Source organism: Canis lupus, chromosome 10, assembly GCF_003254725.2.
Source record: "Canis lupus dingo isolate Sandy chromosome 10, ASM325472v2, whole genome shotgun sequence".
Lineage (NCBI taxonomy): Eukaryota > Metazoa > Chordata > Mammalia > Carnivora > Canidae > Canis > Canis lupus.
Window position 1 is genome coordinate 66,713,813 of NC_064252.1, and position 27,140 is coordinate 66,740,952.

Below are 27,140 nucleotides of genomic sequence, written 5' to 3' on the forward strand. Positions count from 1 at the left end.
GGGAGGAGGAGGAGGAGGAGGAGGAGGAGGTCCAGACCCCAAAGTGAGAAAACGCAAGCATTTCCTTTCCCGGGGGCCTGGGGTGGGGTGGGGGGGTGCACCCCTGACAGCGGCAGCTCTAGGCTGGGATCCGCAGGAAGCCCCAGCCTCCCCCCTCCGCCCCGCGATCTCGGGACTCCTGCTCTCATCCTTCCCTCCCTCCCTCTCTGTTTCCCCGTTTGCCTCCTTCTACGTGGGGTGGTCAGTTCCGAGAACGCACCCTTGCGTTGAGCTCACACATTCCCCCCCCCCACCACCACCTCCAAAAACAAAAACAACAACAAACAAAAACAAAAAACAAAAAGCAACACCCCACCAGCAGCGGACCCCCAGTGATTTGCAGGAAAGTCATGAAGTCCGCGCGCCGAGAGCTCTGTTGCAAAAGAACTCCCGCGGCTGCCCACCCCCCCCCTGCGCGCTCCACCCCCCCCCCTGCGCGGATCCCCAATTTATTTCGAGAGAGTGGGGTGGGGGGTAGTGGAGGAGAGTCCCGAGTAGGGGTGGAGGGGAGAGAGGAGGAAGGGAGGGAGAGAGGGAGGGGGAGATTGCAAGGAACGTGGGGAATAAAGCCCGCGCCCCGGGGGCGGGGGGGGCGGCCCTGCCCGCGCGTGTGCGCGTGTGCGCGTGTGCGCGTGTGCCCGGGGCGCGTGGGGGTTCGCGCCCGGGGCGCGCGGCTGCAGGGAGCGCCCGTGCGCCTGGGCGGCGCGGCCGGAGCCCGCCCGGCGCTCCCACCCCTGCCGAGCCGCCGACTTGCTGCAGCCCAATGCATTGTGTAAGACGCGACCTGTTATGGCCACCACTACTTCCGGGTTCTAGCATTCGGGTCGGAATCCACCTCTCCGCCTGTGCAACACACACTTTACACACGCACGGGGACTGCAAGCGGGCAGCATCGATCGTGGCTCCTTTAAGACAAACTCAGACAGACATTTTTTTTTTTTTTTTAACCCTCCTCCTCTAATCTCCCTCCAGTGCAGCAGTTGCAAAGAGGGAGAGAGAGAGAGGGGAAAGAGAAAGAGCGAGCGAGAGAAGAGAGAAACTGATTAGGAATTAGGACCGATCCGAGGGAAGCGAGCGCTAGGGCTTTGTGCATTTGAATATTCACATTTGAGGTGTTCCGACCAGAAGAAGACAGAGCGGATGATCATTCATTCACCACGTTGACAACCTCGCCTGTGATTGACAGCCGGAGTGGCAGAAAGCCATGAGATTTGGTAGTTGGGTCTAAGGGGCGCTCTCTTTTTTTTTTTTTTTTTAAACTGATTTTTTTTGGGGGGGGGGGTGGAAGAGAAGATCTGCCTTTTTTTTTTTTCTTTTTTTTTTCTTCTTCTTTTTTTTTTTTTTTTTTTTTTTTGCCCCCGCTGCTGCTGCTGCTGCTGCTGCTGCTGCTGTCTTGGAAACGGAGCGCTTTTATGCACAGTGACTCGGGCGCTTTGCTTCAGGTCCCGTAGACCGAAGATCGGGGACCAAGTAGCTCTCACGTTGCTGGAGACGTGAAGGGATTTTTTTTTTTCCGTCGTGCTTTTTAAAAAAAAAAAAAAAAAAGATTTTTTTTTTTGTCCTCTCTCTCTCTCTTTTTTTGTTTTTTGTTTTTTGTTTTTGTTTTTTGTTTTTTGTTTTTTGTTTTTTTCCGGGGGAGTTTGCTTATTTGTTTCTTTTCACACTGGCCTTAAAGAGGATATATTAGAAGTTGAAGTAGGAAGGGAGCCAGGGAGGCCGATGGCGCAAAGGGTACGTATTAAACAACAATTGTGGAACTCAAATGTGAGATTAAATTGAAACGTGGCTGAAAGACACTGCTAAAAAGTTTCTTTTTATTCTCTCTCTCTCTCTCTCTCTCTCTGTCTTTTTGAATGAGGCTCCTAAAGCCGTGGCCTAAAGCGAGAGAATTTATTCAGTGCGTTTGTAGACTTATGTATGTTACATGTAATTAATTCAAGTAATCAAGTTTTCTATAGATTCCTAACCAGCAGCTATATAAATAGAAATGCAAGCTCGGGCAGTCATTCTGTTTAAAAAACAAAAACAAAACGCACTAGATACCTAGTGCTGTAACGTGAATGTTCAGGGAGCAGAAGTTTAAGGCTATTTTTAAAGTAAATTAAGCAGCTAGAAACTTCTGATTTGTTATTGATTGTGCTCATCTCTTAATATGACTAGAAGCATTTAGCTTTTTTAAGCAAATGACTTTGCCATAGTACGATGGCTTTTGGGGTCGGAAAACATTCATCTCTGAAAAATGATTTTAATGTGCATGGATTTTTATAGAAGGTAATACTTTGAAAGTTTTTGTTACAAAAGCCCTGCACTAATTGGATACTAAGCACAGAGCTACTCACTTTAAAAATGCAATACTAATTTCCCCAATATTCCTATTTGAATGGAAATGTAGTGAGAGTAAAGTGAGACAATGACAACCCAACCGAGGTAGTCTCTTAAAAGAAAGGGGGGTCTACAAAAAGCCTTCCCTGCATAATTTGTGTCCTGGCCCTCAAAGCCCTGTTTGCAAAAGAAAGTTACTAGGCTGACACATTTTTCTTTACTGCTTTGGTTCAGGCAAATGTCAGCGTTCTTCCAAACTATTTTCACACCTCTGGCTTTAAGGAGATGAAAGTGGCAATTCCTCTTTTCTTTGAAAATCATTTCACTCTCGGCGCCTCCAAATCTTGGGAAAAGAACTTGCCCGGAATTGGAGCAATGAGAAGATTCTAAGTAGCTGAATTTTGCACACAAAAATAATGACAGTCAATATGAAAGTAGTTTTTCCGGGGGGGGGGGGAAGAAGATGGGGGTTGTGTGTGCGTTTGCTTTTGAATTTACTTTACACCTGATGAGTTACATTTGCCTCATTGACTTCTAGTCTGGGGGAAAAGTTCATAGGAGTAGAGAAAAATAGGACAACTAACTGTTCCAGCTATATAGATTTTCTTTCACATTGAGGGGGAATTGCCCAATTCTAAATTCAGCTCTAATGAACGTGAAAGAGCTACCTTTCTCTGAGTTTCACTTATAAAGGGGGCCAGTTAGTTTTGTATAATTTAGCAGAGTTTGTCTTGGAAAGCAAAGGAAATGCAGTGTCTTGCAGGACTGCCTAACCCCACGCTGGCAGAGAAATAAAATGAGAAGCCTGTCTGAATTCATGTGCTTAGCTTAGCTGTTCCCATCGTAACTTTTTTTTTTTTTTTTTTAAATTCCCCCTGATGGGAAGGGGCTGTGAAACTAGGCGGGTTTGCTGCACTGTCCTGGCACGTTTTATTATTGTGATTTTGAATTTCCTCCTCTAGAGACATGCACGTTTTACCTTCCGCCCTCCGGGAGAATGCCTCCCTTTCTTTCCTTCTTTCTTCCTTCCTTCCTTGCCAGAGGATCCTGAATTTCTGAACTGGTTGATAGGGACACAAGTTAGGGCAAGACCGTTCATCCCGGCCGAGTCTCAGAGGGAATCCTAGAATTTTTACTTTAGAAATCATTTTTCCAGACAAGAAATCTCAACTTTAGAGATGCAAGGCCACTGAATTCCGGGTTGAAGGATCCAGCTGGACTGACATTATATAAGCTCGGTGCCCTGCCGACTCCCCAGTTGCCCGCCTGGCCTTCAAACCTTGTTTTCTCCTGTTTGTCATGCAGTACGACGATCTGCCCCATTACGGGGGCATGGATGGAGTGGGCATCCCCTCCACGATGTATGGGGACCCGCATGCGGCCAGGTCCATGCAGCCGGTCCACCACCTGAACCACGGGCCTCCTCTGCACTCGCATCAGTACCCGCACACAGCTCACACCAACGCCATGGCCCCCAGCATGGGTTCCTCCGTCAATGACGCTTTAAAGAGAGATAAAGATGCCATTTATGGGTAGGTACACCGGGCATCAGGTTAAGTAGTAGAGACGCGATGTTTCCTCTCTCTCTCTCTCTCTCTCTCTCTCTCTCCCCCTGTGCCTTTGGTAGGAGGGAAGCCGGGGCTCCGTGGGCTGGAGGCACACCATTTGGTAACTTTTCATTTGCATTGCATGGAGAATTTGGGGAGGCGGCCTGCCACCCGGGATGTCCCCCATCTCCACACACGCTCGGCGCCCGCCCAGCCCCCGGCGGAGCCCAGGCCGGGCCGGCCGAGGGGTCGCCCCTGCAGGAGAAGTTGCCAGAGGTCCCTCGTCCCCTCTCAGACCCGGGCTCTGCAGCTCAGCGGGCTGGCGCCCTCGCTTGCTCGACTTCGCTGGGAGAGCGTTGGGGATTTCTAAATGTAGGCGCCTTTGTGTTGGAACGAAACTTTTAGTTTAAGGGAAAATCTTTTAAGCCACTGATTGTTCTGACTTGCTAAGTTTACTCAGCAACCGTATGCTGGCTCTGCCGCCGCACAATAAAATCAGGGGAGGACAGTTGCAGGTCAGGCAAGGGGGAACAGGCTTTGCATTTAGGGAGTTTGACCACCGCGGGCGAGGAGAGAGCTCGCTCTGAATCGTTTGAGACGTGAAGAAACTTCTGGCCGGGTTTTTAGCACTTTGTGTTCAAAGGCGAAACCTGCAGGATTTGGGAGTAGGTGCGGGGCTATCCAGGGCCAGTGTTGTTTTCAGACTGTGCTTCCCCCCGTGCTCTCCCAGGCCAGTCGGTTAGACCCAGGGCTGGTAAAATCCGCGGAAAGTCGCTTGTGCCTGCCGTGTGCTCGTGAATTTGGGGACCTCGTTTTACTTTGCAGCCACTTTTATTTCTATTTATTTCTTCTTCTGAAAAAAAAAAAAAAATCAGGCAACACTGACCCTCCCCGGCCGAAAAACCTTCCTGCTTTATCTCCCGGTCGGTCCCTTCCTTGTGCGATGGGCTTGTTTAAATCCCAGCGTTCTCTCCGCAGCAGCAGCAGCAGCAGCGTTGACTGCAAATGGTTTAGGCTCCGGGACAGAACATTTGGGGACGCTTTGAAAAGGACCCCAAACCGTTAAATTCCCGGCTGGGCTGTGAGAGCTAATAAAAGACTTGAGACACCTCCTTGAGCATTAGAAGCAGCATTTTTTTTTCTTTTCTTTCTTTCTTTCTTCTTTTTTTTTTTTTAATGGGTTGAGATAAGCGACATCTAGGCCCCTCGCAAGGCTAGCTGCTTTGCCATCCCGCAGACAGGAATGAAAGGCTTTACCGTGGGGACATTCGGAGGAACTTTGTTTGGGGCGGAGGGGGGTGGTCGTGGGGGCCCCTGGCCCAGGGAGGGGAGCGTGCAGGGAGCTGAGGAGGAGCCCTCCTGGCCTCCCGGGGCCCAGGGGTCTGATCGGTCAGTGCAGCCCCCTGACAGTGGCTGCTGGCGCCCTCGAGGTCCTCTCCCCAAGTCAGCTGAGCGCCCGCCACCGAGCTGCCCGAGCCCGGGCTGGGCCAGGCCCCTCGGAGCCAGGCGCCCTGCTGCCCCCCAGGGCCCGGCCGGTCCGGGTGGGAAACTTCCCTCAAAATGGCTGCTGGAGCCGCTGGGGTTTTATCCTCAGCAAATGTTACCAATTTCTCCGGCCAGAGCTGCTGCACCGCCCCTCGGATACTGTCCGTGGCTCAGGGCCTGCGACTGGGGCGCCCCAGGAGGAAGGGGAGGTGAGCAGCCACCTGCGGGCGCTGGGGCAGGCCGAGCACAGGGGACAGGGCGGGGGGGTCCCCGGCCTCCTGCCCCTCCGGCCGCCGCCCTGGGGCGCCCGTCTCCCCCACCCGGGGACTAACCATTGTGTTGTTTGCGACTGTTGTCTTCTCTTGCAGACACCCCCTCTTCCCTCTCTTAGCACTGATTTTCGAGAAATGTGAATTAGCTACTTGTACCCCCCGCGAGCCGGGGGTGGCGGGCGGGGACGTCTGCTCGTCCGAGTCGTTCAATGAAGACATAGCCGTGTTCGCCAAACAGGTCAGCAAGACGCTCGCTCAGGAAGTAGGGAGCCAAGGGACCCGGGGGCAACTCCCTCCCTCCCCTCCCTCCACCCCCCCAACCCCTGCTGCACCTCTTCCAAAGTGGCCAGCACGCAGGCCACCCCAAGCACCCCCGCCCCAAGCCCTGCCCTGGGGCATCCCCCCAGGTGGGAGCGCACGGCCCGGTCCAGGCCTCCCCCGCCACACCAGCCTCCCCAGCTCAGCTGCCCACCCTCTTGCAGGAAGCTCGCCCCCCACCCCAAAATTAAATCACGGACCCTGCGCCCCCAGGGTGGAGATGGGGGTGGAGGGCGCAGCCAGGGGCCTGGGCGAGCAGGGCAGCGGCCTCCAGAGCCGAGCTGCTGGGAGAGGCGACCCGGGGCTCTGGGCTCGGTTTGGGCCTCTTTGATTCACGCTGGCCGCCTGTGGACTCGGTGTCACCCGGTCCCCGTCCCCCCTCCCCGGAGGTGACATCTTGCCCCCCTCCACCCCCACCCCTGCGCCGCCCGACAGTGTAATGAGGCAAGAAACTAGGAAGGCGACCAGATTTCAAATGTTCTTTCTTTTACCCCCCCCACCCTGCCCTCCCCTGCCCTCTCCTCCCCTCTCCTCTACTCCTTCTCCCTTGCATTTAGATTCGCGCAGAAAAACCTCTATTTTCTTCTAATCCAGAACTGGATAACTTGGTAAGAGTGGACCCCTCAGTCCCCAGCTCCCCCCTCCCTGCTCCCTCCTCCCCCAAGCACCCCAGCTTTGCTGCAAGAGCACCCCCCCCTCCACCCAGGTCTCTAGACGGGTCTTCCCGTAGCTGTGAGGTGGCTGCACACGTTTCGGGCCCGGACAAGTGGCCCCGGGACAGGATCCCCGGGAAATAAATAAATTCATCCCGAGAGGGGCCGGGCGAGCCGGCGCTGGGGGGAAACGCGAGCTTTTGTTTTTTATGACAGCCGGGCAGCGCGGCTCTAATCAGCGCGGGGATTTATCTCCGGGCCTGTCAGCGTGTGTGCTTAAACTTTGCGGACTTCCCAGCCCTCAGAGTCGTGCCCCAAGGGCGGCCACCGGCCAAGAGCCCCCCAAAACCACCCGTGCACCCTAAAGGTGTGCAGAACCGCAGCAGAAAGTTTGCAGCCGCGTGAAAAGCCACACTTAGGGGCGGGGAGGGCAGGGGGGCAGTATTTGGAATATTTTCCGTGCACTGCTTACCTGGAAACCCCCAGGCCAGGGATGTGGTCCTTTCAGGTGGGGTGGGGGGCAGTGGGGCTGAGAAGGGGGGAAGAGCCATGGGGGAGGAGAGTGTTTATGATCCCCACTTAGATGCTCTGTTGTTGTTTTAGCTATTTTTTTCTCCTAAAGAAATATAAACCTCTAGATGGTACCCAGTCGCTGCTATTAAGTTTTAGTGTTATTGCCATAAATCAAAATAACTCTATTTAACTGGTGTGTGTGTGTGTGCGTGTGTGTGTGTGTGTGTGTGTGTGCAGTGTAGGCTGGAGATGCTAGAGCTGTGACAGCCAATTTTCTGCAAACTAGGAATAGGGTGCTCATTCTTTTTGTATCTTTGCAGATGATTCAAGCCATACAAGTATTAAGGTTTCATCTGTTGGAATTAGAGAAGGTAATTCCTCTAGCCTCTTTTCCTGTGGCTTTCTCCTCACCCCCCAAACTTGAGGGGGGTGGGGTAGGGTGGGGTGGGGGGGGCAGGGTTCTGAATGGCTGAAGTTCAGGCTTCTGAGACATTTGCATAAATGTCTTTCTTTCTGGTAATTAGTGTCAAGGCCAATCTTAGCGTCCATTTCTCTTTGTAGTTTAATTACAATTTCAGCCACTAAAACCGGCATCTCAAATGCCCTAGCCTTGCATTCATTCTTAATACTTTGCTGGCTTTGTATAAATAGTTACAATTCTAGGCATCTCTCTTGATGTTTAGAATGCTGTTGTGAGTCTGCTTCACAGGTTATACCTTTGTGATCTCTTCTCTTCCTCTTCCCCCTTTTCTTTGCTACCTCTGGGTGGGTGGGTGGGTGGGTGGGGGAGTTTTGTTTAGTTTTAGTGAGTTTCTGGAAGACAGTCTGAGAGCAGCGGCAGGTCAGACACAGAGGAGAGGCGGAGGGAGGAGGAGTGGGCAGGGAGTCTGGAGGAGGTGGTGGGGGAGGCACATTAAACCTTTTGCAGAGACAAAGCAGAGTTGATAGTTGTGTCAATTTCTCGAATCTGTGAATCCTGCACACACCCCACCTTCACACTCAAGAAAGGGTGTGGGCTAACATGATTTTGCTAGCTGTTCTATAAATCTCAGCAATAAAAACTTAATGCATTGTAATTCAAACTAACATTAAATTGCAAGCACACTGGGGTTTCTTGTGAGTTTTTGCATGTCAGGGATGCCCTAGGCCTGTAAGAGACCGCTCCACTTACACCTAAATATTTTGAAGCATTCTTTTTTCCTTTTATTTTTTTTTAATACAGTTTGATCCTTTTTTTTTTTCTTTTGTGGCTGTAGGTGTTTTTCATATCATGAGTACCGGCAAGTTGATTTTCTCCTATTTTTTTTAAAACTATCCTAAAATATGCTTCTTGTGTGTAGAATCCCTAATTACAAATATTATAGGGACCTGGGCTGTCAGACAGATATTCTGTGCCACCACAGTACTGGTCCTTGGGAAAACGTGAATTATAGGCATACATCTATATTCACATTTTCCCTTAGACTCATTGGAAAAGAACTTATGATAAAGTAAGTGGATGAAATTAAATAGTTTACCTTAAATGTCACCCACGCGGGTCACCTCTCTAATGGCCACAGCCCTGGGAGCAGATGAATTTAACACGGGTGTTGAATATGTTGTAGCCTGTGAATCATCTTGTCACTGTCAATTTTCTGGGATATCTCTATTTTGCAAGAAAAGAAAGTTATTCCTAATTCTGGATGCGTCTGGGGGTCTCTGGAGGACAATTGCTCTGTGTTTCCCTATTTGGAAGTTTGGATCTCACAAGGGGGGTGGTTTGCACTTGTCAATGTCATTTATGCACTCCTGATTATATTTCCATTTTTTTATTTCTGTCATAATGTAGGTACACGAATTATGTGACAATTTCTGCCACCGGTATATTAGCTGTTTGAAAGGGAAAATGCCTATCGATTTGGTGATAGACGATAGAGAAGGAGGATCAAAATCAGACAGTGAAGATATAACAAGATCAGCAAATCTAACCGACCAGGTATGCGCTTTTCAATTTCAACGTCCCTAGGAAAAAAAAAAAAATCTGTATGCATATTGCTTGCTGGGTCACTACCACCTCCTTTTATTATTTGCATATGATTAAGTCCCTTTTAGATACATTTCCATCGAAATGAAAATTTTTGAATAATGTGGCTATTATTGCTTCATTAAGGCTGGCTCTGGGATTCGACCTGGAGAGATGAGCTTGTAAAAGCTTTGCCTGCAAACTTGACCTGTTTCTTGTCGCTTTTAATTTTTGTCTTTATTTTATTTACCCTCTATAATAATGGGAGTGTTAACTGCCAGTGACCGCCTCTGATTGTAGGGCTTTGTTCTGGAGCATTTTTTCCCCCTTCTATTTCGAAGAAAAGAAAAGTGTAGGGTCTGCTTATTTCTTATTTTATTAGGAATAAACCCAAGATAGGTGGTCTAAGAGAGACAGCGAGGGTTTGAAATCTAGCAAATGCTGGCTATTTTCTCCCTGTCTATACGGTTCATTAGCCTGTCTTGTCAGTTTTCCTCGGCCGAACGCTTCTAGACCTCACTGAACATTGCTTTGTGCAGTGCTCGCTGCAAGCTCGCCCATTTTATTGTACTTAATAGAAAAAATAAGACCAGGCCGAGGTTATAAAAACAGACAAATATGGACGTTTCTCCTCCTCCTTGCCACTCATCCTCCAGCTGGTACGTGCACTGGGCCCTCTGGGTTGGCAGCTTTTGGAAGTGTCAGCGTCAGGGGCACCCCGGCGACTCCCTTGGTGTGGCGGTGGGGGACCTCGCGCCGCCTTGGCTCTCAACTGCCGGCCTTTGCTCGCTTCGCCCCCTCTTCTCTGGTCCTCCCTCCAGGCCCTTCTTCCGCTGCGTTGCTAAGTGGGGACGACTTTTATTTGGAGTTGCTGGGGGGATTTCTCTCCCTCTCTCACCCTGACACCGCTGTTTGCTCCCAGTCTCTCTCTCTCCCTCCCTCCCTCCCTCCCTTTCTCTCTCTCTCTCTCTCTCTCTCTCTCTCTCTCTCTCTCTCTCTCTCTCTCTCTCCCTTTCTGTCTCTCTCTCTCTCTCTCCCTCCCCTGTCGCTGTGTCTCTGGATTGGCCCAGAGAAGTTGCAAAAATGCAATGAAAGTGAAAACCTGAGGAGCGGGTGAGATGAACCGGGCTCAGGACAGCTCTCCGCAGCGAATTGCTGCAAGGCGAATAGAGACTTGGGTTGCGGGTCTCTCTGGCCTCTCCCTACACTAGCGAAGGCCTAGGGTTGTTTCTCTTTCTGACTCGGCACGTGAGTTCCGTCTTGGGGGGAGAGATCAGCCTGCCTTTGTTAAGCCAGAAGACAGCCAGGCCGGCAGAGTTTTCCTTTGCAAGCCCTGCCCTGATCACTGTTGGCTGGCGGCTGTCTTGTGGAGGGCTCGCAGGAGGGCCCGGCTCCTGGGTCTTGGTGTCATCCTAAAGTTTTCTTGTCTCAACATCACCCTCTTAAAATAAATTCCCAGCTTGGATTTCTCTCGGTAATCCCGCGACAGAGGCCGAATCCTTCCTTTCCCCCAGAGCGGTGGGAGGCAGGCAGAGCTGAGCTTTAAAAACACCAGCGCGCTGGTTCTTTGCTATGATTTGGCAAGTTGCAAACTTTCGGCAGTGTAGACGGGTGCACGGGCCGGGCGGTCGGCGCAGCCCCTGTGCGGCCCGGCTGAGGTGGGAAAGCTGCGGGCGGCCCGGCCCGGCCCGGCCCCGGCCCCGCGGGCTGCCGGCCTCCCTCCCGCCCGGCTCACCCGCCAGCCCTCGCCCCGGAGCTGTTCAATGCAGATTCCGCCGAGGAACCCTCGGGTAGCTGCTGTTGAATAAAAATTGTAATCCAACAAGCCTAACTAGAAAATGGGATTCTAAGAGCTCCGGAGTGCTGGGTACATAAAGCTATTTGAGCAAATTACAAGAATCGCTTAGGGGCACGAATGAAATCAACACTTTAATTGCCTCCAAAATGAAGATTTATACCCCATTTTCTCAACGAATCATTATTTTATTAAAGTCAAAGATAAAGGACCAAAGCTATGGGTTTTATTTGGGGAGGGGGGCGGGCGACACACACACATACACACAAAACTGATATCACGCCCGTTGAGTTTTCCCTCTGCTCCTGCGGGGAAACTTTGGTCGCTCGGCCACCTTATTCTGAGCTGGGCAGGCTGGTAGGCAGCTGCGTGGATGGAAATTCGCATCCGGCCCTCCTCCGCCCCCAACAAGGGAGAGGTGCCCGGCCCGCCCCCACGGCCAGCTGGTGGGCTTCGCAGCTCCGGCCGAGCTCGTGGCGCTGTAGGCCCAGGCTCGTGGGCGCCTCGCGTGACCCCTGCAGCCCCGCTGGGGCTCGGTCGGGAGGGCCCCAACCCCAAGGTCGTCCTTCCCGATGGCGCGATTCCTGGGAGCCAGGAGCCCGCGGACCTGGCCTCTCTCTGTACCTGGGAGCGCAGAGCGCAGAGTGCGGGGAACCCAGCCCCACACCCAGAGAGGGGTCCCCTGCTCTGGGAGAGGCGTGGGGGAGCACAGAGAGGCCGGGCAACCAGGGCCTCCCGCTGGGCACCAGTTTGCAGGTCCCTGGGGGGGCGCTGGACCCCCCCCCCAAAAGCTCGGCCTGGCCACCTGTCTGCGAATGCGGCCCGGCCAGCTTGCACCCCTGCAGAGGGTGCGCTCCGGGACTGGATGCTTCAGGTGTGGTGCGAGCGCTGGTCCTCGTTAGCTCATTAACCCCGCTGTCTCTAGGGCCTGCTGGCGGCACGGTGTATTTTATTTTACTTTTATCCTGGGAGGGCGCGAAGGCTGCCACCGGCGCTGGGACCTAGGATCCACGACTTTGATACCCGCCGGTTTCCCGGAGGGCTAAGTCGGCGGATACCCATGTGGCCTTGTAGTGATGCTTGCTTTTCTTTTTTTTTTTCTTTTTCTTTTTTTTTTAATTTTTATCAGATTAAGACACCAGTAGAAGGCGTAATCTCGTTTATCCCCCTACCTCGGTGTCCCCCTCCACTCCCAGACCCCGAGGAGCCAGGCCTGAGTCCCCTCCCGGGCGCCCTCTCCCGACCGCCTGGCTCCCAGCTCAGCCCGCACGCTTGTGATGCCCCGGACAGCGGGGGACAGCGAGGGCCTGGGGTGGGGGGGACCCGGGCCTGGGCTGGGGCTGGGGCTGGGTGCACCCCGGGAGCCGAGCGGAGAGGAGCAGGGGTGCCAGGCGTCGAGGCAAGGGTTGGGCTGACTGTCAGTGCGGGAGGGAAGCGGGGACGCCTGTTGGGGGGGCTCAGGATGGTACTGGGGGCATCAGGAGGGGTTAGGAGGCCAAGGACCTGGCCGCCCAGGCGTTAGACTTTAGGACGCGCTCCCAGGAGGAGCGGGGAATGGAGTCTTCCTCCCCAGGGCCCTATGCTGCTCGCCACTCCTTGAATCTAAGCATTTTCCACCCCAAGAACCAGTCCGGAGAGTGGGGAGACAGGGGTGAAGAGTCTTGGGGCCCCTAGGCTGCCAAGGAGGTGGGCACGCCTGCTGGGGGGAGCGCACGGACTAGCTGGGCCTGTGCTCGGGCTTCCCACAAGCAGCGGAGGCAAAAGAAATGGTCCCCTTGGATTACAATTTTTATTCAACAGCAGCTCTCCGGGGGGTCCTCAGCTGAATCTGCATTTAACAGCTCTTGGGCGAGGGCTGACGGGCTGCACAGGGCGCCCTGTTGCATGTTAATCCAGATTTGTGCCTGACATCTGGGGAGAGTAATGTGGCTCAAGGAGATGGAACCAGAAAGCCACGCACGCCAGGCAGGTTAAATGCCAAGTGCTGCTAAACTCCCAGGGGAGGAGGATCGGCCTCCGGGGCTGCGCGGCCCAGGCTGGAGAGCGCCAGGCCCGGGGCCTCGGGGATCCGGGGCAGCCTTGGCCAGTGAGCTTCGGTTCCCAAGTGGGCTACGAAAACCCTGGTGGCGATTGTTTTATCTTAGATGTTGTTTCTAAAGCATCTTTTGAGTTAAAAATTCTGAAAACTGAACTTGGACTTGACTGAAAACGCCCCCTCCCTGCAAAGTGGGGTAGGGATGCATGCAAGGGAGATTTAAGCTTTCTCTTTTGGGGAGGTGTCATGGTAAGGAACGGGGATGAGAGAGAGGGCAAGGGACAGCCTAGCGTCCTTGATGAATTGAATCTGCTGCTTCAGAAAAAAAATAGATGAGGCCATTGGATATTTACTAATACTAGAAATGCAGGCAATTTGTTTTCATCCAATAAGAAAACTGGCCACAAACAGCAAGAGACAGGAAGAGGGTCCCTTTGTCAGGTAGTTTGTTTCTAAATGCTTACACATGGACACATCTTATTTAAATTGTAAATACTTCACAGGGTCCCAATTAATGCCTTTGTCTTGGAAACTCTCAGTCCACCTCCTGACATCGATGGGGGTCTTAGATTCATCTGACTTTACTTTTTGATTGTTGTAATGGGTCATGTGTTGTACTCTTAATTCCTTTTCTTTTTTTTTTTTTTTAAATATGTGAAGGGAAATTATGGCAAGATTCTCTTTAATGATTAAATAATAAGGTGTTGACTGCTTGTCACTACATTGGCTAATTGGGACGTTCATTCTAGGCCCTTATGGCTTAGTATCCTTGGAATTAAAACTTAGTTGTTTACCAGGTGTGTTTTTATTGTTGCTTTCTGATTGGCTTTGGAAATTTTTAATTCCAGGATAGTTAACATACAGTGTTATATTAGTTTCAGGTGTATGATACAGTGGTTCAACGGTTCCGTACATTACTCAGTGTGCATCAAGGTAAATGTGCGCTTAATCTGATTGGCTTTTAGCGTGTTATCTGTGTGTGAATTTCAGAGTAGGGATGTATTTATTCCTAATAGGGGCACTTAAAGAACATGTTAGGAAAAGCAAGAGAGGGGTATATGCAGATGGGGCGTGATCAATTACGTTGTTAAATGTCTGTAAATCTAAATGCTAATAGTAGAAAAGTTATTCCCTTTTGGTGGCGCGTCTCTGTCTGTCTGTCTGTCTGTCTCTCAAGTGGAAGTCACTAGTGCAAGTTCCATGGTTAATGGGAAGGGATGATGCTAATGCTGCTTTGTAGAAGTAAAGCCGTAACAGTAACTATTGTTCAGTGATTTAACTAGCTCTGCAGCAATAGGTCACTCAAATAGCAATCTCTCTCCCACCAGAATGACTCCATTGCTCATGATTTGGAAATATATGGAGTGGTTGTGTGCACTGTTGCTATCGGTCCTAACTTAGAGACTTTTATTAGGAAACATGGAGAAGCTTACATAGTAGAGGAAGAAGAGTAGGAGAAGGAAGAAAAAATGGATTAACATATGGGCACTGCTTTCCAAAAAGTAACAGATATCATGCTGTAATTGCCCAACTTTGAAAATAAACACATTTTAAATCATTATATTTTCAAACCCTTGCATGTTTAAATGTTAAAATGTTTGTCATGGTCCGAAAGATTTAAAACACAGCTGTTGCTGGGTGAGGGAAGGAAAATTATGCGGAAAAAAAAAAAAAACAACCCTCCGTATTCTTAAAAACAAAGACTATTTGTGGCCCCACAGTAGAAACAGGCTTATTAAGGTCAAGCAGATGGGCTAAAATATTGCCACGAGACCTACTGCAGTAAAACTAGCTTACCTTCCCTCGCAGGTAGACGGGGAGAAACTGTGAAGAACGCATAACAAGTTTTATTAAGACACTTGTCATAAATGAAAATATTGTCAACAAGACTTCAAATGAAGTATTTTTGTATTGGCGATGTTATGCCTTCCATTGCAATAACAATATTTTCTTATGAAACGTAAATATGTCAAACAAATGTGAAATGCTTAAGTTTTAATAAATGATCATTTAATCATCAAACGCAACCCAAGTATGTATACAGAAACTTTTAAAGGAAAGTCGGCGTGCTGCCAAATTCCTATAGAGACTAGCAGGGAAATGATCAAAAAATGAACAGAAAATAAGACTTCCTGTAAGAAGGTCTATAATTCAACATTATTTGACTCCACTGTCAGGGAAATAGTTGAAGGATAGTAAACTGATACCATTCTCATTCATTTTTGTTACACAGTCTTAAATGTTTGCAGTTGTAGCATTTTACATGGCCTTTTTCAGATTATGATATCTGTCATATTTGTATCAAAGTATTACTTGCATTTATATTATAATCGAAACAATTTTTTTGGTCATTTCTCCTGAGTGCAAAAATTTAATTCGGTATTTAAAAATTACATCAAGACTAGAAAGTATTCTTTTACAGATAAAGAAATAAAAATAAAATACACGTGACTCTGTATTTGATAGTTGTACAGATGTCAGACTCACAGGTTTTCAAAATCCCAAGTAAAACAACACTGCTGTAAATCACGTAGGGCTTGGTGTTCTTACTCAGCAGGACCCATCAGGATATAATAAAGTTAGAGTCTGGAACACAAAATACAGTCTTCCAAATTTGAATTTTAATACTAATTCCAAAATTAGACTTTTGGAATCCAGTAAGAATTTGAATATTTTGTTATCCTTAATATTTGTGAATAAACCTTGCATGTGTAAAATCAGTTTGGGAAAATTCAAGCAGATAAGTGTGTGTGTACGTAGTGTAAAAATATCCTTCATTGAAAATGCCATGATTTCAGGGGTATAGGAATTTGCCACAGCTTTTTCGAGTCTTAAACAACCTCTTCAGGAAGTATACCTATGTTGGGCAAATTGCTGTATTTCCCACACTTGCAAATTTGACATTTTAATAAATGGTGCAAAGAATGCCGTGTGAAATAAGCAAGAATATAGTCATTTAAAAATTTGTCACTAGAATCCAATTTCAATCAATTTAATGCATTCATGTGTGCAGAATTAAAGCAATTGGCAACACTTTACTAGACTCTCTCTGAACACTCCCCCCCACCCAAAATAGCATTTCTTAATCTAAGAAATATATTCTTATTAAGGGAGAACACAAGAGTGCAAATCTTCTGAGCTTGTTTTATATTCCTGGACTTCTTGGTTAAGAATTCCTAAAATTGTCTACAGCATACATTAAAAGTTTATTCTCTGATGGAAAAAAGCTTAATTCTACATTTATTGAATTATATACCTATTGTTCCTTGGCATCATGAGTATATACAGTTAAATGCAAGTTATAGCCTGAACTAAGTGATTAACTCTCTTCAAGATATGAAATAATCCTGCTATGACTTTTCCATGGCATATGCACCACTGTGTATGCCATAAACCAATGGAGGATAAATAAATTGTGAAAATAAATTCTATATTATTTATAATCCTCAAAAACACATTTCTATAATTGATTCTCCCGTTGGTACTTTTCGTGACTCTATTTACAAGCAACAGGATTTATAATCATGAGATAAAGAACCTTTATCTCATGTGGGAAACGTCACGGTTCTTTAAAAAACCTAAATGAAATCATAGTTTACCTCAGAAAGGAAGGGCTGTTACTATTAATAAGTCTACTAAGTAGTACTCTGAAAATCGCCATGACTTTTTATGAGTTTACCAAGCTTAAGCAACAGTTTTAGTCTCGCTACTTTTTTTTTTTTTCGTTTTGACACGATACAGAGTCCTACATTTTACAATGGATTTCAACATACGTTATTTTGACTCATTTAGAAGATTGTGGTAGGTAGGTAATTAACATTTTGAGCGATGTTAGAATGATTCCCGGACAACACATGACTTGGGATTAATCGTCACTGATGAATTCTCATTTCTCTAGCTTTTTCCCTTATACTTTACCAACACCACGTGGTTGCCTGTTTATTATTAGTTTTTAAAAATCTTGGTTGGTGGATATTATTTAGCAAAGGAGGGCTCTGGTTCTTTCTTCCTAATCACTTGTTTCCCACTGTTTGGTAAGATCGCCTAGGCCTGAGATTTGAACTTGAACTAGCTTGCTGGGTCTCATTTCCCTATTTGAGCACCTTGTGGGCTATTACCCACACGTGGGTTTATTTTCCTGCAAAGATGAAAAATGTTACTCACTTTAGAACAGGAACGAGTAGAGAACCAAAGTCATCAAATACTCCCAGCCTGTGCTTTACAATTAGGAGAAAAACTGAAAACTGTTGTTCTTGTTTGCCTTCCCTAGGGCTCTGAATACTTGATATAAAGATTCATATCAGCCCTTTTGTGTTCTTCCTCTTAAGGCCTAAATGTTTATTTTCAGTGACTGTATTCTTAACGGATAGTCCATATTTGTTCCCAGACCTCCACGATTTGCATTTTATTCTGCATTTGCATTCACATTATGTCCCATAGAAACTCTTTCAAGTGAAGTGAGTTTATGACTATTATGAAACTGTGGAAAATGAAGTTTATAATGAAATCGACACAGTCATCAAAAGGGACAATGAAGGGAGCAATTTGATGCAAACCCAGAGTTTTCTTATGCCATCCCAACTTGTGAAAGGCTTATCTCTCTTTCTTAAAAAAATATTAGAAGCTGAATGAATAAGAATTTCTCCGACAATAAAACTCCTCCTAATGTCTCCATAACTATTTGGATGTGTTCTCGAACATTAACTTAATTTGATAGACAAGCTATAATTAACTGTGACCTATAGTGTTTTCTGTTATTCAGAGACTATTCCTTAGCGATTTGAAAACTTAATTTCCAACTAAATGGTGTACAATGTCTGACGTTCTAAAGGCCTACTTATACCATTTACAAGAAGTGGAAATAGTTCGTGTGTCTCTGGGGCTTCAAAGGGAGACTCTTTGAGGGTGGGGACTCACAATTTTTACAATGTAAAATCCTAGCAAACTAGTGCAGGTGGGCTTTGGGGGTGGGGAGATTTTTTTTTTTTTTTTTTTTTTTTTTAAGCAGCCTTCCTTTCTATTCATTGCAATGTTACAAGTTATTTACAGGGAAGAAAAAAACAAAAAACAAAAAACAAAACAAAACTACTGTGTTTCATGAGACAAAAACTCATACATGACATTTTAAGTCTAGTTATTTTATTGACCATGAAAACCAGTCGTGTAGGGAGAGAATTAAAAATTGCGGCAAATAGGTAGGATGCCGCGATCAGGATAGAAACGTTAGTGGTAAAATTAAATTGGGTATTTTGGGCTTAGTTGAAACATTGACTTGAAATTTCCCGCCAGATCTGAAATTGTTTTAAAACCCCTGCTTCAGAATATGTTAGTGTAAGAACTTTGTGATAATTCCCCCACTGAACATTACTTTCATTTGAAATTGCTCATTCATAAGAGACTCAGTCTCATGAGTAGCCACCCTGCCCTTCACTCTTGAACAGTTCAGATAAGCATATTATTTATTTACAGTCTATCGTATCCATTATTTATGGGAAATATGCTATAAGTGTACAGAGCATATGGAATTTATCTTTGAGAGATATAGGTGGTATCTCCACCCAAAGTGGCATAACCCTAAGTAGATAATAGGGTTGCTTGCCCTCGGTGTGCAGAGAAGGATCATCTCTTAGAGCATCATTACGTGTTTGCATGTCATAATTCCAGATGCAAATGCATTTTTCCATTTTCATTTTAATTGTCAGAGTTTCCTTGGCTCTAGCTTCTGCTGAAGAGAATCAGGAGTTTTACATTCTGAATTGGTCTTGGTGATAAATTCATATGTTTGAGGACAAAAAAAAAAGATACTGAGCAGCAGATACATTAACCCCTTCATTTCTTTCAGTGTGCTTCTTTGTCCCTTGACGTGTTTACAATTTTTTTGAAGAATTTTGTCCATGAAATTTTAACACTACTTGTGGACTTGGTGGCTTGGCCTATTGTTTCGCCACATTTGGGGATTTTGTAAGCTGTGTGCAATAACAGAATCAACAAGAAAAATCTCAGACTCATTGTGTCCTGCACTTCCTTGCGGAGAATAATAGAGACATCTAGACTGCGCTTGTTCTATGCATATCAAGTGTATTGTTGGTGTTCAAGTATTTTTTATTCTGATAATTATTCAAAGCCAGTAACAATCTGCATTTGAGCGAGTATAAACATTTTTATTCTGGAATTTGGAATTTGCAGCAACTCAATTTTATTTTCCAAATTACCCTGCCATTTCAATTAGGTGCATTGTTCTTCACTCTTCTGTTTCGACATTCTGAAGGTTTGCTTGCCACCCTAATAGTGAGTTGTTTGAGTGTTTAATATTTATTGAGGGCATGTAAAGAACGTGCCAATAGAAAAAGAGGAGAATAAAACATTAAGAAATCAATTATGAGGCTTTTCTTCACTTGTAGTATACTTCTAATACTCTACATACTCGATAACTGCTAAAATAGTATGAACAGCCTCAGAATAATAGCCTTGGATATGGCTGAAGAATGGCATTCTGATGAACTGGAATCCCTTAAAAAGTGAACCAACAGCAAAACGTGGGCTCCTGCTTCTTGAATCCACAACCACCTTGGTTGATCTCTCAGTTAAGAGACTCGAAAGAGAGAGAACTTGGCCATTCTAAGAATCAGAATTGTAAATGAAATATCAAAATGCCTTGAGAAAGGCCTTTCTGGGGATTTTACCAAAGATAAATACTGCAGGAAGGGGAGAGAGAGAGAGCGAGAGCTCAAGGATTCAAAAATCCTTGAAGAATGACAGATACTTTGAAAACACAATTTGGTTGAAAATATAAAAAGCTGGAAGTGCTTCTGAAAAAAAAAAAAGAAAACACAGGGAAATCAGAGAATACCCTCTAGCTAATAGTGGAGATCAGCGGTAAATATAAATTTCCGTGATTCTTTTGTTCAACGTATAACGCTATGAGGTAGTAAGAAGAAAACAAGAGTACACCTTGGCTGAGTGTTTGTTTTTTGTTTTTTTTTTTCCTTCTCACATCAAAACTGTGGATTCTCTGATTTGAGAGTTTAGAAGTAGAAGAGATTTCCGGAACACTTGAGAAAGAGCAATTAAGCGTGCTGATTGTAACTTTTAGCCACACCGCGTTCCCAGGCAGGGAGTGTTTCAATAAAATATATGTAACTTAGAGCCAGCTCTCTGGTGTTTGAATCTAGGCTTAGCTGGGAGGATAAGGCCCTGCTGCTGCTGCTCCTTGAGCCTCAGTGGCATCGTCTGTAACTCGGGGATGGAGAACCCATCCTATGGAGTGACTGTGACAGCTAATGTGAATGAATGTAGAGCATTCCAAATGGGAAACCTTAGGGACGCCTGAGGGGCTCAGCAGTTGAGCATCTGCCTTTGGCTCAGGTTGTGACCCCGGGGTCCCGGGATCGAGTCCCGCATCAGGCTCCCTGCATGGAGCCTGCTTCTCCCTCTGCCTGTCTCTCTCTCTCTCTCTCTGTGTGTGTGTGTGTTTCTCATGGATAAATAAATAAAGTCTTAAAAAATAAAATAAAATAAAATAGGAAACCTTAAATAAAAGGCGCATTAAATGATACCATATTCCCTGGTACTCTGCGCAACCTTCAACAACATGAGTTTGACTTGGGGAGGGGAGATGGGGCGGCTGCTAAGGAGGTGTTATTGTAGAGACCGTCTTACAATCGTGCAGATTCAGGGAAATGTCTTTTTAATTCTTATTAGGAGGGGGTCACGATTATTCTCATCTCCTCCATGTAGGAGGAGAGCGGACACTCGGTTGTGTGGCTGAGATAGCCCAGGGAGCCACCACACATTCTCTTTCAGATTCAACCTCCAGTGACAGTGTTTGTGCGGATCCTCTGCTAAGTACTTTTCTCCATTTCTGAGTGCAAATGCTTGGTGGCTAGGGGCCAGTTGCTTGCAAGGTCTTAACTCGTGCTCAGGATACAATGTTTTGTGCATTAACAGGGGCTGTTCTTTTTGCCTAGAAAATTTGCGGTTTGAGGTTGTTTTATATAAGACACATTTGCGTTTATTTTATCCTAATTTGTTTGCGGAATGAGGAGCACTGAACACAAAGTTACAGATGTATGGTAGAAACATCGGGAAGCCGGCCGGCCGTCTTACAAAAAGGGGGTTTTATAACCTCAGGTATATTGGCATATAATTTACAGATTCTTCTGCCATTTCTCAGTAGAAACGATAGAAAAGAATCTGAATTTCAGCAGAAAGCTCTCAGAGAATAAATAAGGAGTATGGTTGGAAATATTTACATACAAATATTTGGAAATACGGTGGTGCCAGTTGGATGAGAGTGTTTGTTTGTTTAAACATTTTAATTCTGAATTACAGCTCACAGGTATTTCGGGAGTAGAAGTATATACAGTCATTAAAGTCATTTAATATAAGGGTTTACTTTTATTAATTGTATGCCAGCGGAACACAATGGCAGAGGGAAAGGAGAGATTATTGAAACATAAATAAGTATTCTTTTTTTTTTTTTTTTTTTTTACTAAGATTCCTAGTGTAATAAAGCTTTATTGTCTCTTCCGTTCATGGGATTTTTCTCCACAACAAACTGCTTAGTAGAATTTGAACATTCAGTGCAGCCGACTAATTTCTAAATGACTCCTCTGCTCTCCAGCCACGAGGTTTCGGTAAGGCTGCTTGTGATCCCTTGGTAGTAGTTTCCCTCTGGTGGTCATTAGTCTCTCCCTGTGCACTTGTTGGGAGTGTACCCGCCCCACGTAAGAATCTTCCAAGATCACGGTGGGGTCCCCACAAGACGGTGCGGGCCTTGGTTCTTGACGCAGAAAAGCTGGGCAACAGGTCTCAGTGCTGGGTGGATTTCGCGAGGAAAGCTTTGGAATCCTTGGGGGGCATTGTACGCCCATAGGCCCTCTCCCTCGGCCTTGTCGGTTGGTTGTTCGTGGCGTGGATGAATTAATTCCACTCTGCAGGTTGGTAACGAGCGACCTGAGAGTGTCGGAGTTGAGCCCTAAAAGATGGCAGGCTGCAAAATAAGATCCTAAGGGGCACGAGGAAGGTGGCCCATCGCGCCGGGTCCGGCCTCCTAAGGCCGCTGCCCTCACACCTGCCGCGGCCACCAGGCCCGGAGCCCGGGGAGGGGGCAGCTGGGCACCGACGCCCCCTGGCAGGACAGCAGACAAAGCGTTCAAGGGCTGGTACACTTTAAAGATGCCTCTGACTGCCAGACTGCTTTAGATCTCATTACAGCATAATTAGGGACATTAAAGTTAGTTCCTTTCCACGTCCTTTGGCCTTCTTTCCTCATGGGCACGAGGATGAGGAAGTGGGTGCAGGTTGCCGTGTGCAGGGCAGTAGTGAGTGTGCACTTGTGCATCTCCCCACGTCTGACCCTGAGGCTTTGGGGATTCCTGGAGCTCATGCAATCACCTGATACAAAACTTTTCATTTAAAGGTGAAATTACTCCTCGGAGAGTTTTCACCAAAGGCAAAAAAGCACAAAAATTCTTCTCCTCCTCTCTCCATGCCTCATTACACAGAAATAGAGGATTCAGTGTTTGAAAAATTATCATTTTTGTCGGTTTTATTTGTGGTACGTGAGAAGTGGGAAATCTGGGACCCAGTTTAACAGACGCTGTCTTTTGTACCATATACCTAGACACCCAGGTGTATATGCACGTGTCTGTGTATTTCGGGCAATGCATCACAGTTGCTAAGTTTTAGGGTTTTAGAAATCGACCTTATTTGATGCCGAATCAGACACCCTTCTGCTATGAGGGAAGACGCCGGCTGGCCCCAGCGTGGTGAGCACCATAACTAAGGGATAATTGGGTAATCGCCGAGATGCGTTCCTAGATTAAAAGTTCACAATGGAAATACGGTAGGGCTGGGAGGGGCAGTGTGGTGTCTTGGTGAGAGCCGCGGATTCTGAGTGGGGATGCTGGATTTCCATTGTTTCACCCCTAATTTGCCATCTGCCCTGAGTCACCAAAATCAGCCATCGGGCCTCCGTTAAGTGGGTTAGCAATAAGCACCTCTTATCGCGGCGTTCAACAGGGGCTCAAGCAGAACCTGGCAGGCCTGCAGCTTGGCAGAGGAGAAGGCAAGGCGTGGCGGGCGGGGAGAGGGAAGGAAATGCGAAGGAGGAGGAGAGTCCAGGGAGAAAGTCGGAAGAAGTGTGCGAGGGAGATAACCTCGTGAGGAGTGGGCCACCCTGGGGGACACCTCAGGCCACCGCCAGGCTTCACCCGGCACAGCACCCGCCTCCCCGACTTTATCATCTTTCAGCAGGCTGGAGCGTGGACTTAGGAGAGGCTTCGCTTCCAGAACCACTCTCAAGCACATCTTCACGCGGCCCCTGAATCCACGGCCTGTGTGCACACTCAAGTATTAATCTGTGAGCTTCTGGTATTTAAACATATCTAAAAGCTTAAAGGGTAAGAGGACAGTTTCACTGTGTTAAAACACACTGCCCAAACTTGTCATGCTTAAATGAATTTGCTTAATGATTTCCAGGGATTTTTTTTTTTTTTTAGAAATATGTGTAAAGAATTTTATACTTTTATTCCGAATGACCTGAATTGAAAGTTGGATAGACGCAGCCTCAGAGGAGTAGGTCTTGAGAAGGAACAGGTTTTACCCAGGGCTCTAGCAAGGCGTAGGTGCTTCTTGGTGGTTGAATGAGCCCAGTGCTTATCCTGTAGGCTGGGGTTGTCAGGCAGATGCAAGTGGGGGCCACCACGATTTTTAAATAGGGCTTTTAGCCTGTCAGACTCTGAGCAACTCATAAATAAAGCGATCCCAGGACTGCCAACTTCTCAGCTCCAGGGACACGCTGGTAAACCTGTATCCCCTTCTGCAGCAGTCCCCGAACCCCTTCCCTCCTCCTCTCTCCGTGTATGGATCCCTCTGGTTCCTTTTTCTCCCAGATGGCATCGTTGAGTGGGGGACATATAAGGCCTGGTTTCTGCTGAAGTTCTGCACCTCTCAGGGTCCTGAGAGACACTGCTGAGAGAGACAGACGTGCGGAGTCGAGGGGAGGGGGCGCATCCTGCATGGCCACCAGGGAGCCCCCCCTGCCGTGGCTCCCGGACAGGCACAGGCCTGCGAGTGCAGGTGCCAGCGTGGACCGTGCAGGCGTGGGAACGTGACCGTGCGGGTGCGCAGGAGCGCGGGGCACACGGGTGCACTCCGCCCATGGACTGGCGACTCCCCTGGTCTGGAGGGACTGGCATTGTTCACTTTGGGAGCCAAGCCAGCTCTTGCAGGCCACTAGAGATCATTTTCTAAAGAGACCCTGGTGGTTTGGAAAAAAAAAAGGTGAATGCACTTCCCAGAGAGAAAGCACCTGCAGATAGGTGCAGACCAACTTCACCTTTGGAGCCCCGTGATTTACTTCATCAGTTTCTGCATAGCTGCTAGCTGACCTCTTCAGAGTCGAGATCACCGGGCTCTCATTTATCTATACCTTTTTGACTGGGACTGGTAGGGTAGAAATTTTGAAGAACGAAACCCCACTATTTTTGGTCCGGGGGAAAAAAATGATTCTGATATCATACTGATGTGATAAACGACCAACTGAGAAGATATGTCAAAGTACTTTGTATACTGTAGAGTGATTTATAAATATTAGGCATCAAATTAAACTTGATGGGGTGGGGAGGAGCAAACCACCTGTAAAATCATGTTATTTGAAGGTGAAAATAAGATCAGTGTGCATTCCCTGAGCACACAGCAGCTGGGAGATAGCCCAAGGCATACTCAGGTGAGCTGTTCTTTCCAGGGGGTCTATAAACTGAATACACCTGTATGTAGATATTTCAGGTTTGACCAGGTCAACCTATGTCATTGCATTAAAAGCGTTAGTAGCTGTCATTTATTGAGTGCTTGCTGCATGCCTGGAAATATACATGTTGTGCCTACAGAGGGTCATTATTATTATTTTTTTAAATTGAGATGTGATTGATAAAGGAGCCTTTTTTGGTCCCCATTTATGGATTAGGATATCAAGAGTTAGGGAGGATGTGACTTGCCTAAAGCCGTGTAAGTGGTGCAACCAGATTTCAGCTGGGATATGGCTACCTTCAAATTTCCTTTCTTTTTTGACTGTGTTATACTGCAACTGAGTATGTGTGTGTGTGTGTATATATATATATATGATTTTATAGATATATAAATGTGAATATATGTATAAATATCAATTGTATATGAACATATACTTATATATAAATATATATGATATATATAAATATATATGTGTATGTATATATATGTACACACACACACACACACACATATATATATAAAAGATTTTAGTTCATTGAGAGAAAGAGCGGAAGGGAGGGGCAGAGGGAGAGGGAGAGAGAGAATCCCAAGCAGACTCCACACCAAGCAGGGAGCCCAACTCAGAGATTGATCCCACAACCCTGGAATCATGACCTGAGCCAAAATTGAGTTGAACACTTAACCAACTGAGCCACCCAGGCACCCCTAACCCCAAGTATATTTGTATATATGTATATACATATATATACACACATATATATACATACACACATCACTATATATATGTATATATACGTATGTGTGTGTGTGAATGCAGGTGTATGAAATGTTTTTAAATTGTGCAAATCATTTTTCAGATTTTTTTTGTGATATTTAATATAGGAGATCACAGTATCACATGACAATTTAACACAAGTCATTCATTTGTTCATTCAGAAATATATCTGCATTTAATGTGTTATAGACACTTTCCTGGGACGGAGGGTGTAAGGATGAATGAGATAAAGTTCAGGACTTCAAAACATTCATAGTGTAGAATTCTACAGGACACCACAAAACAAGATGGGGGTGAAATGATAGAAGTGCGCATGAGGTGCTGTTCGTGCTCAGGGGAGAGGAACCGCACTCATCCTGGGGGAAGTGTGTGTGTGTATCAGGGAAGGCTTTCTGAAGGAGGTGTTAGCTGAGCTGAAACTTAATTAGCAAGTATGGAGTAATTAGGGGCTGGGGCCAGGCGGAGTGATGGTGGTGGTGGTGGGGGGGCGAGGATGATTGGCCTGGAGGGACAAGCAGAACGTATCTGCCAGAAACCACGTCCTGGAGTACAAGGAGCAGTTGAGGAACGGTCCTCAGGAGGTGGACCATGAGGGCTCGCTATATGAGGGCCAAGGGCCCCAGACTGTAGTATTCTGTAGGCAGTAGGGAGCCGTTCATTCATTTAACAAACATTTCCTGAGTGCCAGCCACGTGCCGGGCACTGAGCTTGATAGGCAAGATGCAATGACAAGCAACAATGACCAGTTCCTGTCCTCATTTCTAGTGGAATTGAACTGAGAAGTGATTTGACTGAACTCTTTAGAGCTGGGAAGGACTGAACAAGACCAGCAATCAAAAAGGTGAAAAATGAGATATTTGTGAACTATCTGGGGGTAAAAGTGAATGAGACTTGATGACTGATTGAATGTGGCAGCGGGGAAGTAGATAGGTGTCATGGATGATCCTCAGGCTTATGCCATGGATGGATGGCGTTATGCCAGCTAGGATCAATAACAAAGAAGAACGGGTAGGATGTTGGTCAAGAGATGAAGAATTTAGCTTTGGACTTGTTGAGTGAGATGAACATATTCGCATGGAGGTGGTTTAGCAGGTGGTTGGGCATGCAAGTCTAAAGACCAAAGAAGAGATCCAGAGACACAAATTTAGAGGCATGTGGGTGAGAACTCAAATCACAGTAGTGAAAGGAATTGTCTAAAGAAAACATGAAAGGTGATATGAGGACCAGAAGTTATGCCTCAAATTAAGGCCTAGATAGAAAAAGAATGGGAAAGCTCTAGGGAGGAAAAGTTACCAATGGATAGCTTTATTCGTGGGGAAGGATAGTTTGGGAAGTTGCAGTTCATCTGTTGGAATATTGGTGGAATGGTAAATGATGAGCGGTTCAGCTTAGCTCCCTAAGCCATGACCGAGTGCTTAGCGTGCACCATACATTGTGCCGAGCCAGGAAAGAACAAGACAGAGAAGATCCAGGTATTATCCCTGCCCTGGAGGAGCCTGTGGTCAAGGAGGTCACTGCCTCTATTTGACTACCAGATACCAGTATAATTGCCTTATAAATAAAAAATACCACTCAATGAATCTTAGCATAGCATCATTTGAAAAACTCCTTATTTTCAAGCATTCTTAAGAAA

At 46.7% G+C, this 27,140-nt stretch overlaps 1 protein-coding gene across 8 annotated transcripts in view; it reads left to right on the top strand.

The window, feature by feature from the left end:
• Positions 1-690: 690 nt before the first annotated feature.
• The window catches only part of MEIS1 (Meis homeobox 1), a 165,495-nt gene continuing 139,045 nt past the window's right edge, over positions 691-27,140 (top strand). For 5 of the 8 annotated variants that reach the window (XM_049115598.1, XM_049115595.1, XM_049115596.1 and 2 more), the window contains exons 1-6: positions 695-1,770; positions 3,667-3,893; positions 5,762-5,903; positions 6,541-6,591; positions 7,470-7,520; positions 8,978-9,124. In XM_049115598.1, the coding sequence (XP_048971555.1) occupies positions 1,759-1,770; positions 3,667-3,893; positions 5,762-5,903; positions 6,541-6,591; positions 7,470-7,520; positions 8,978-9,124 (630 nt within the window). In that variant the 5' untranslated portion in view covers positions 695-1,758. Of the gene's footprint in view, positions 1,771-3,666; positions 3,894-3,926; positions 4,030-5,394; positions 5,603-5,761; positions 5,904-6,540; positions 6,592-7,469; positions 7,521-8,977; positions 9,125-27,140 lie in introns of those variants that run through there. The other 3 variants (XM_049115592.1, XM_049115599.1, XM_049115593.1) reach the window with 3 other exon arrangements.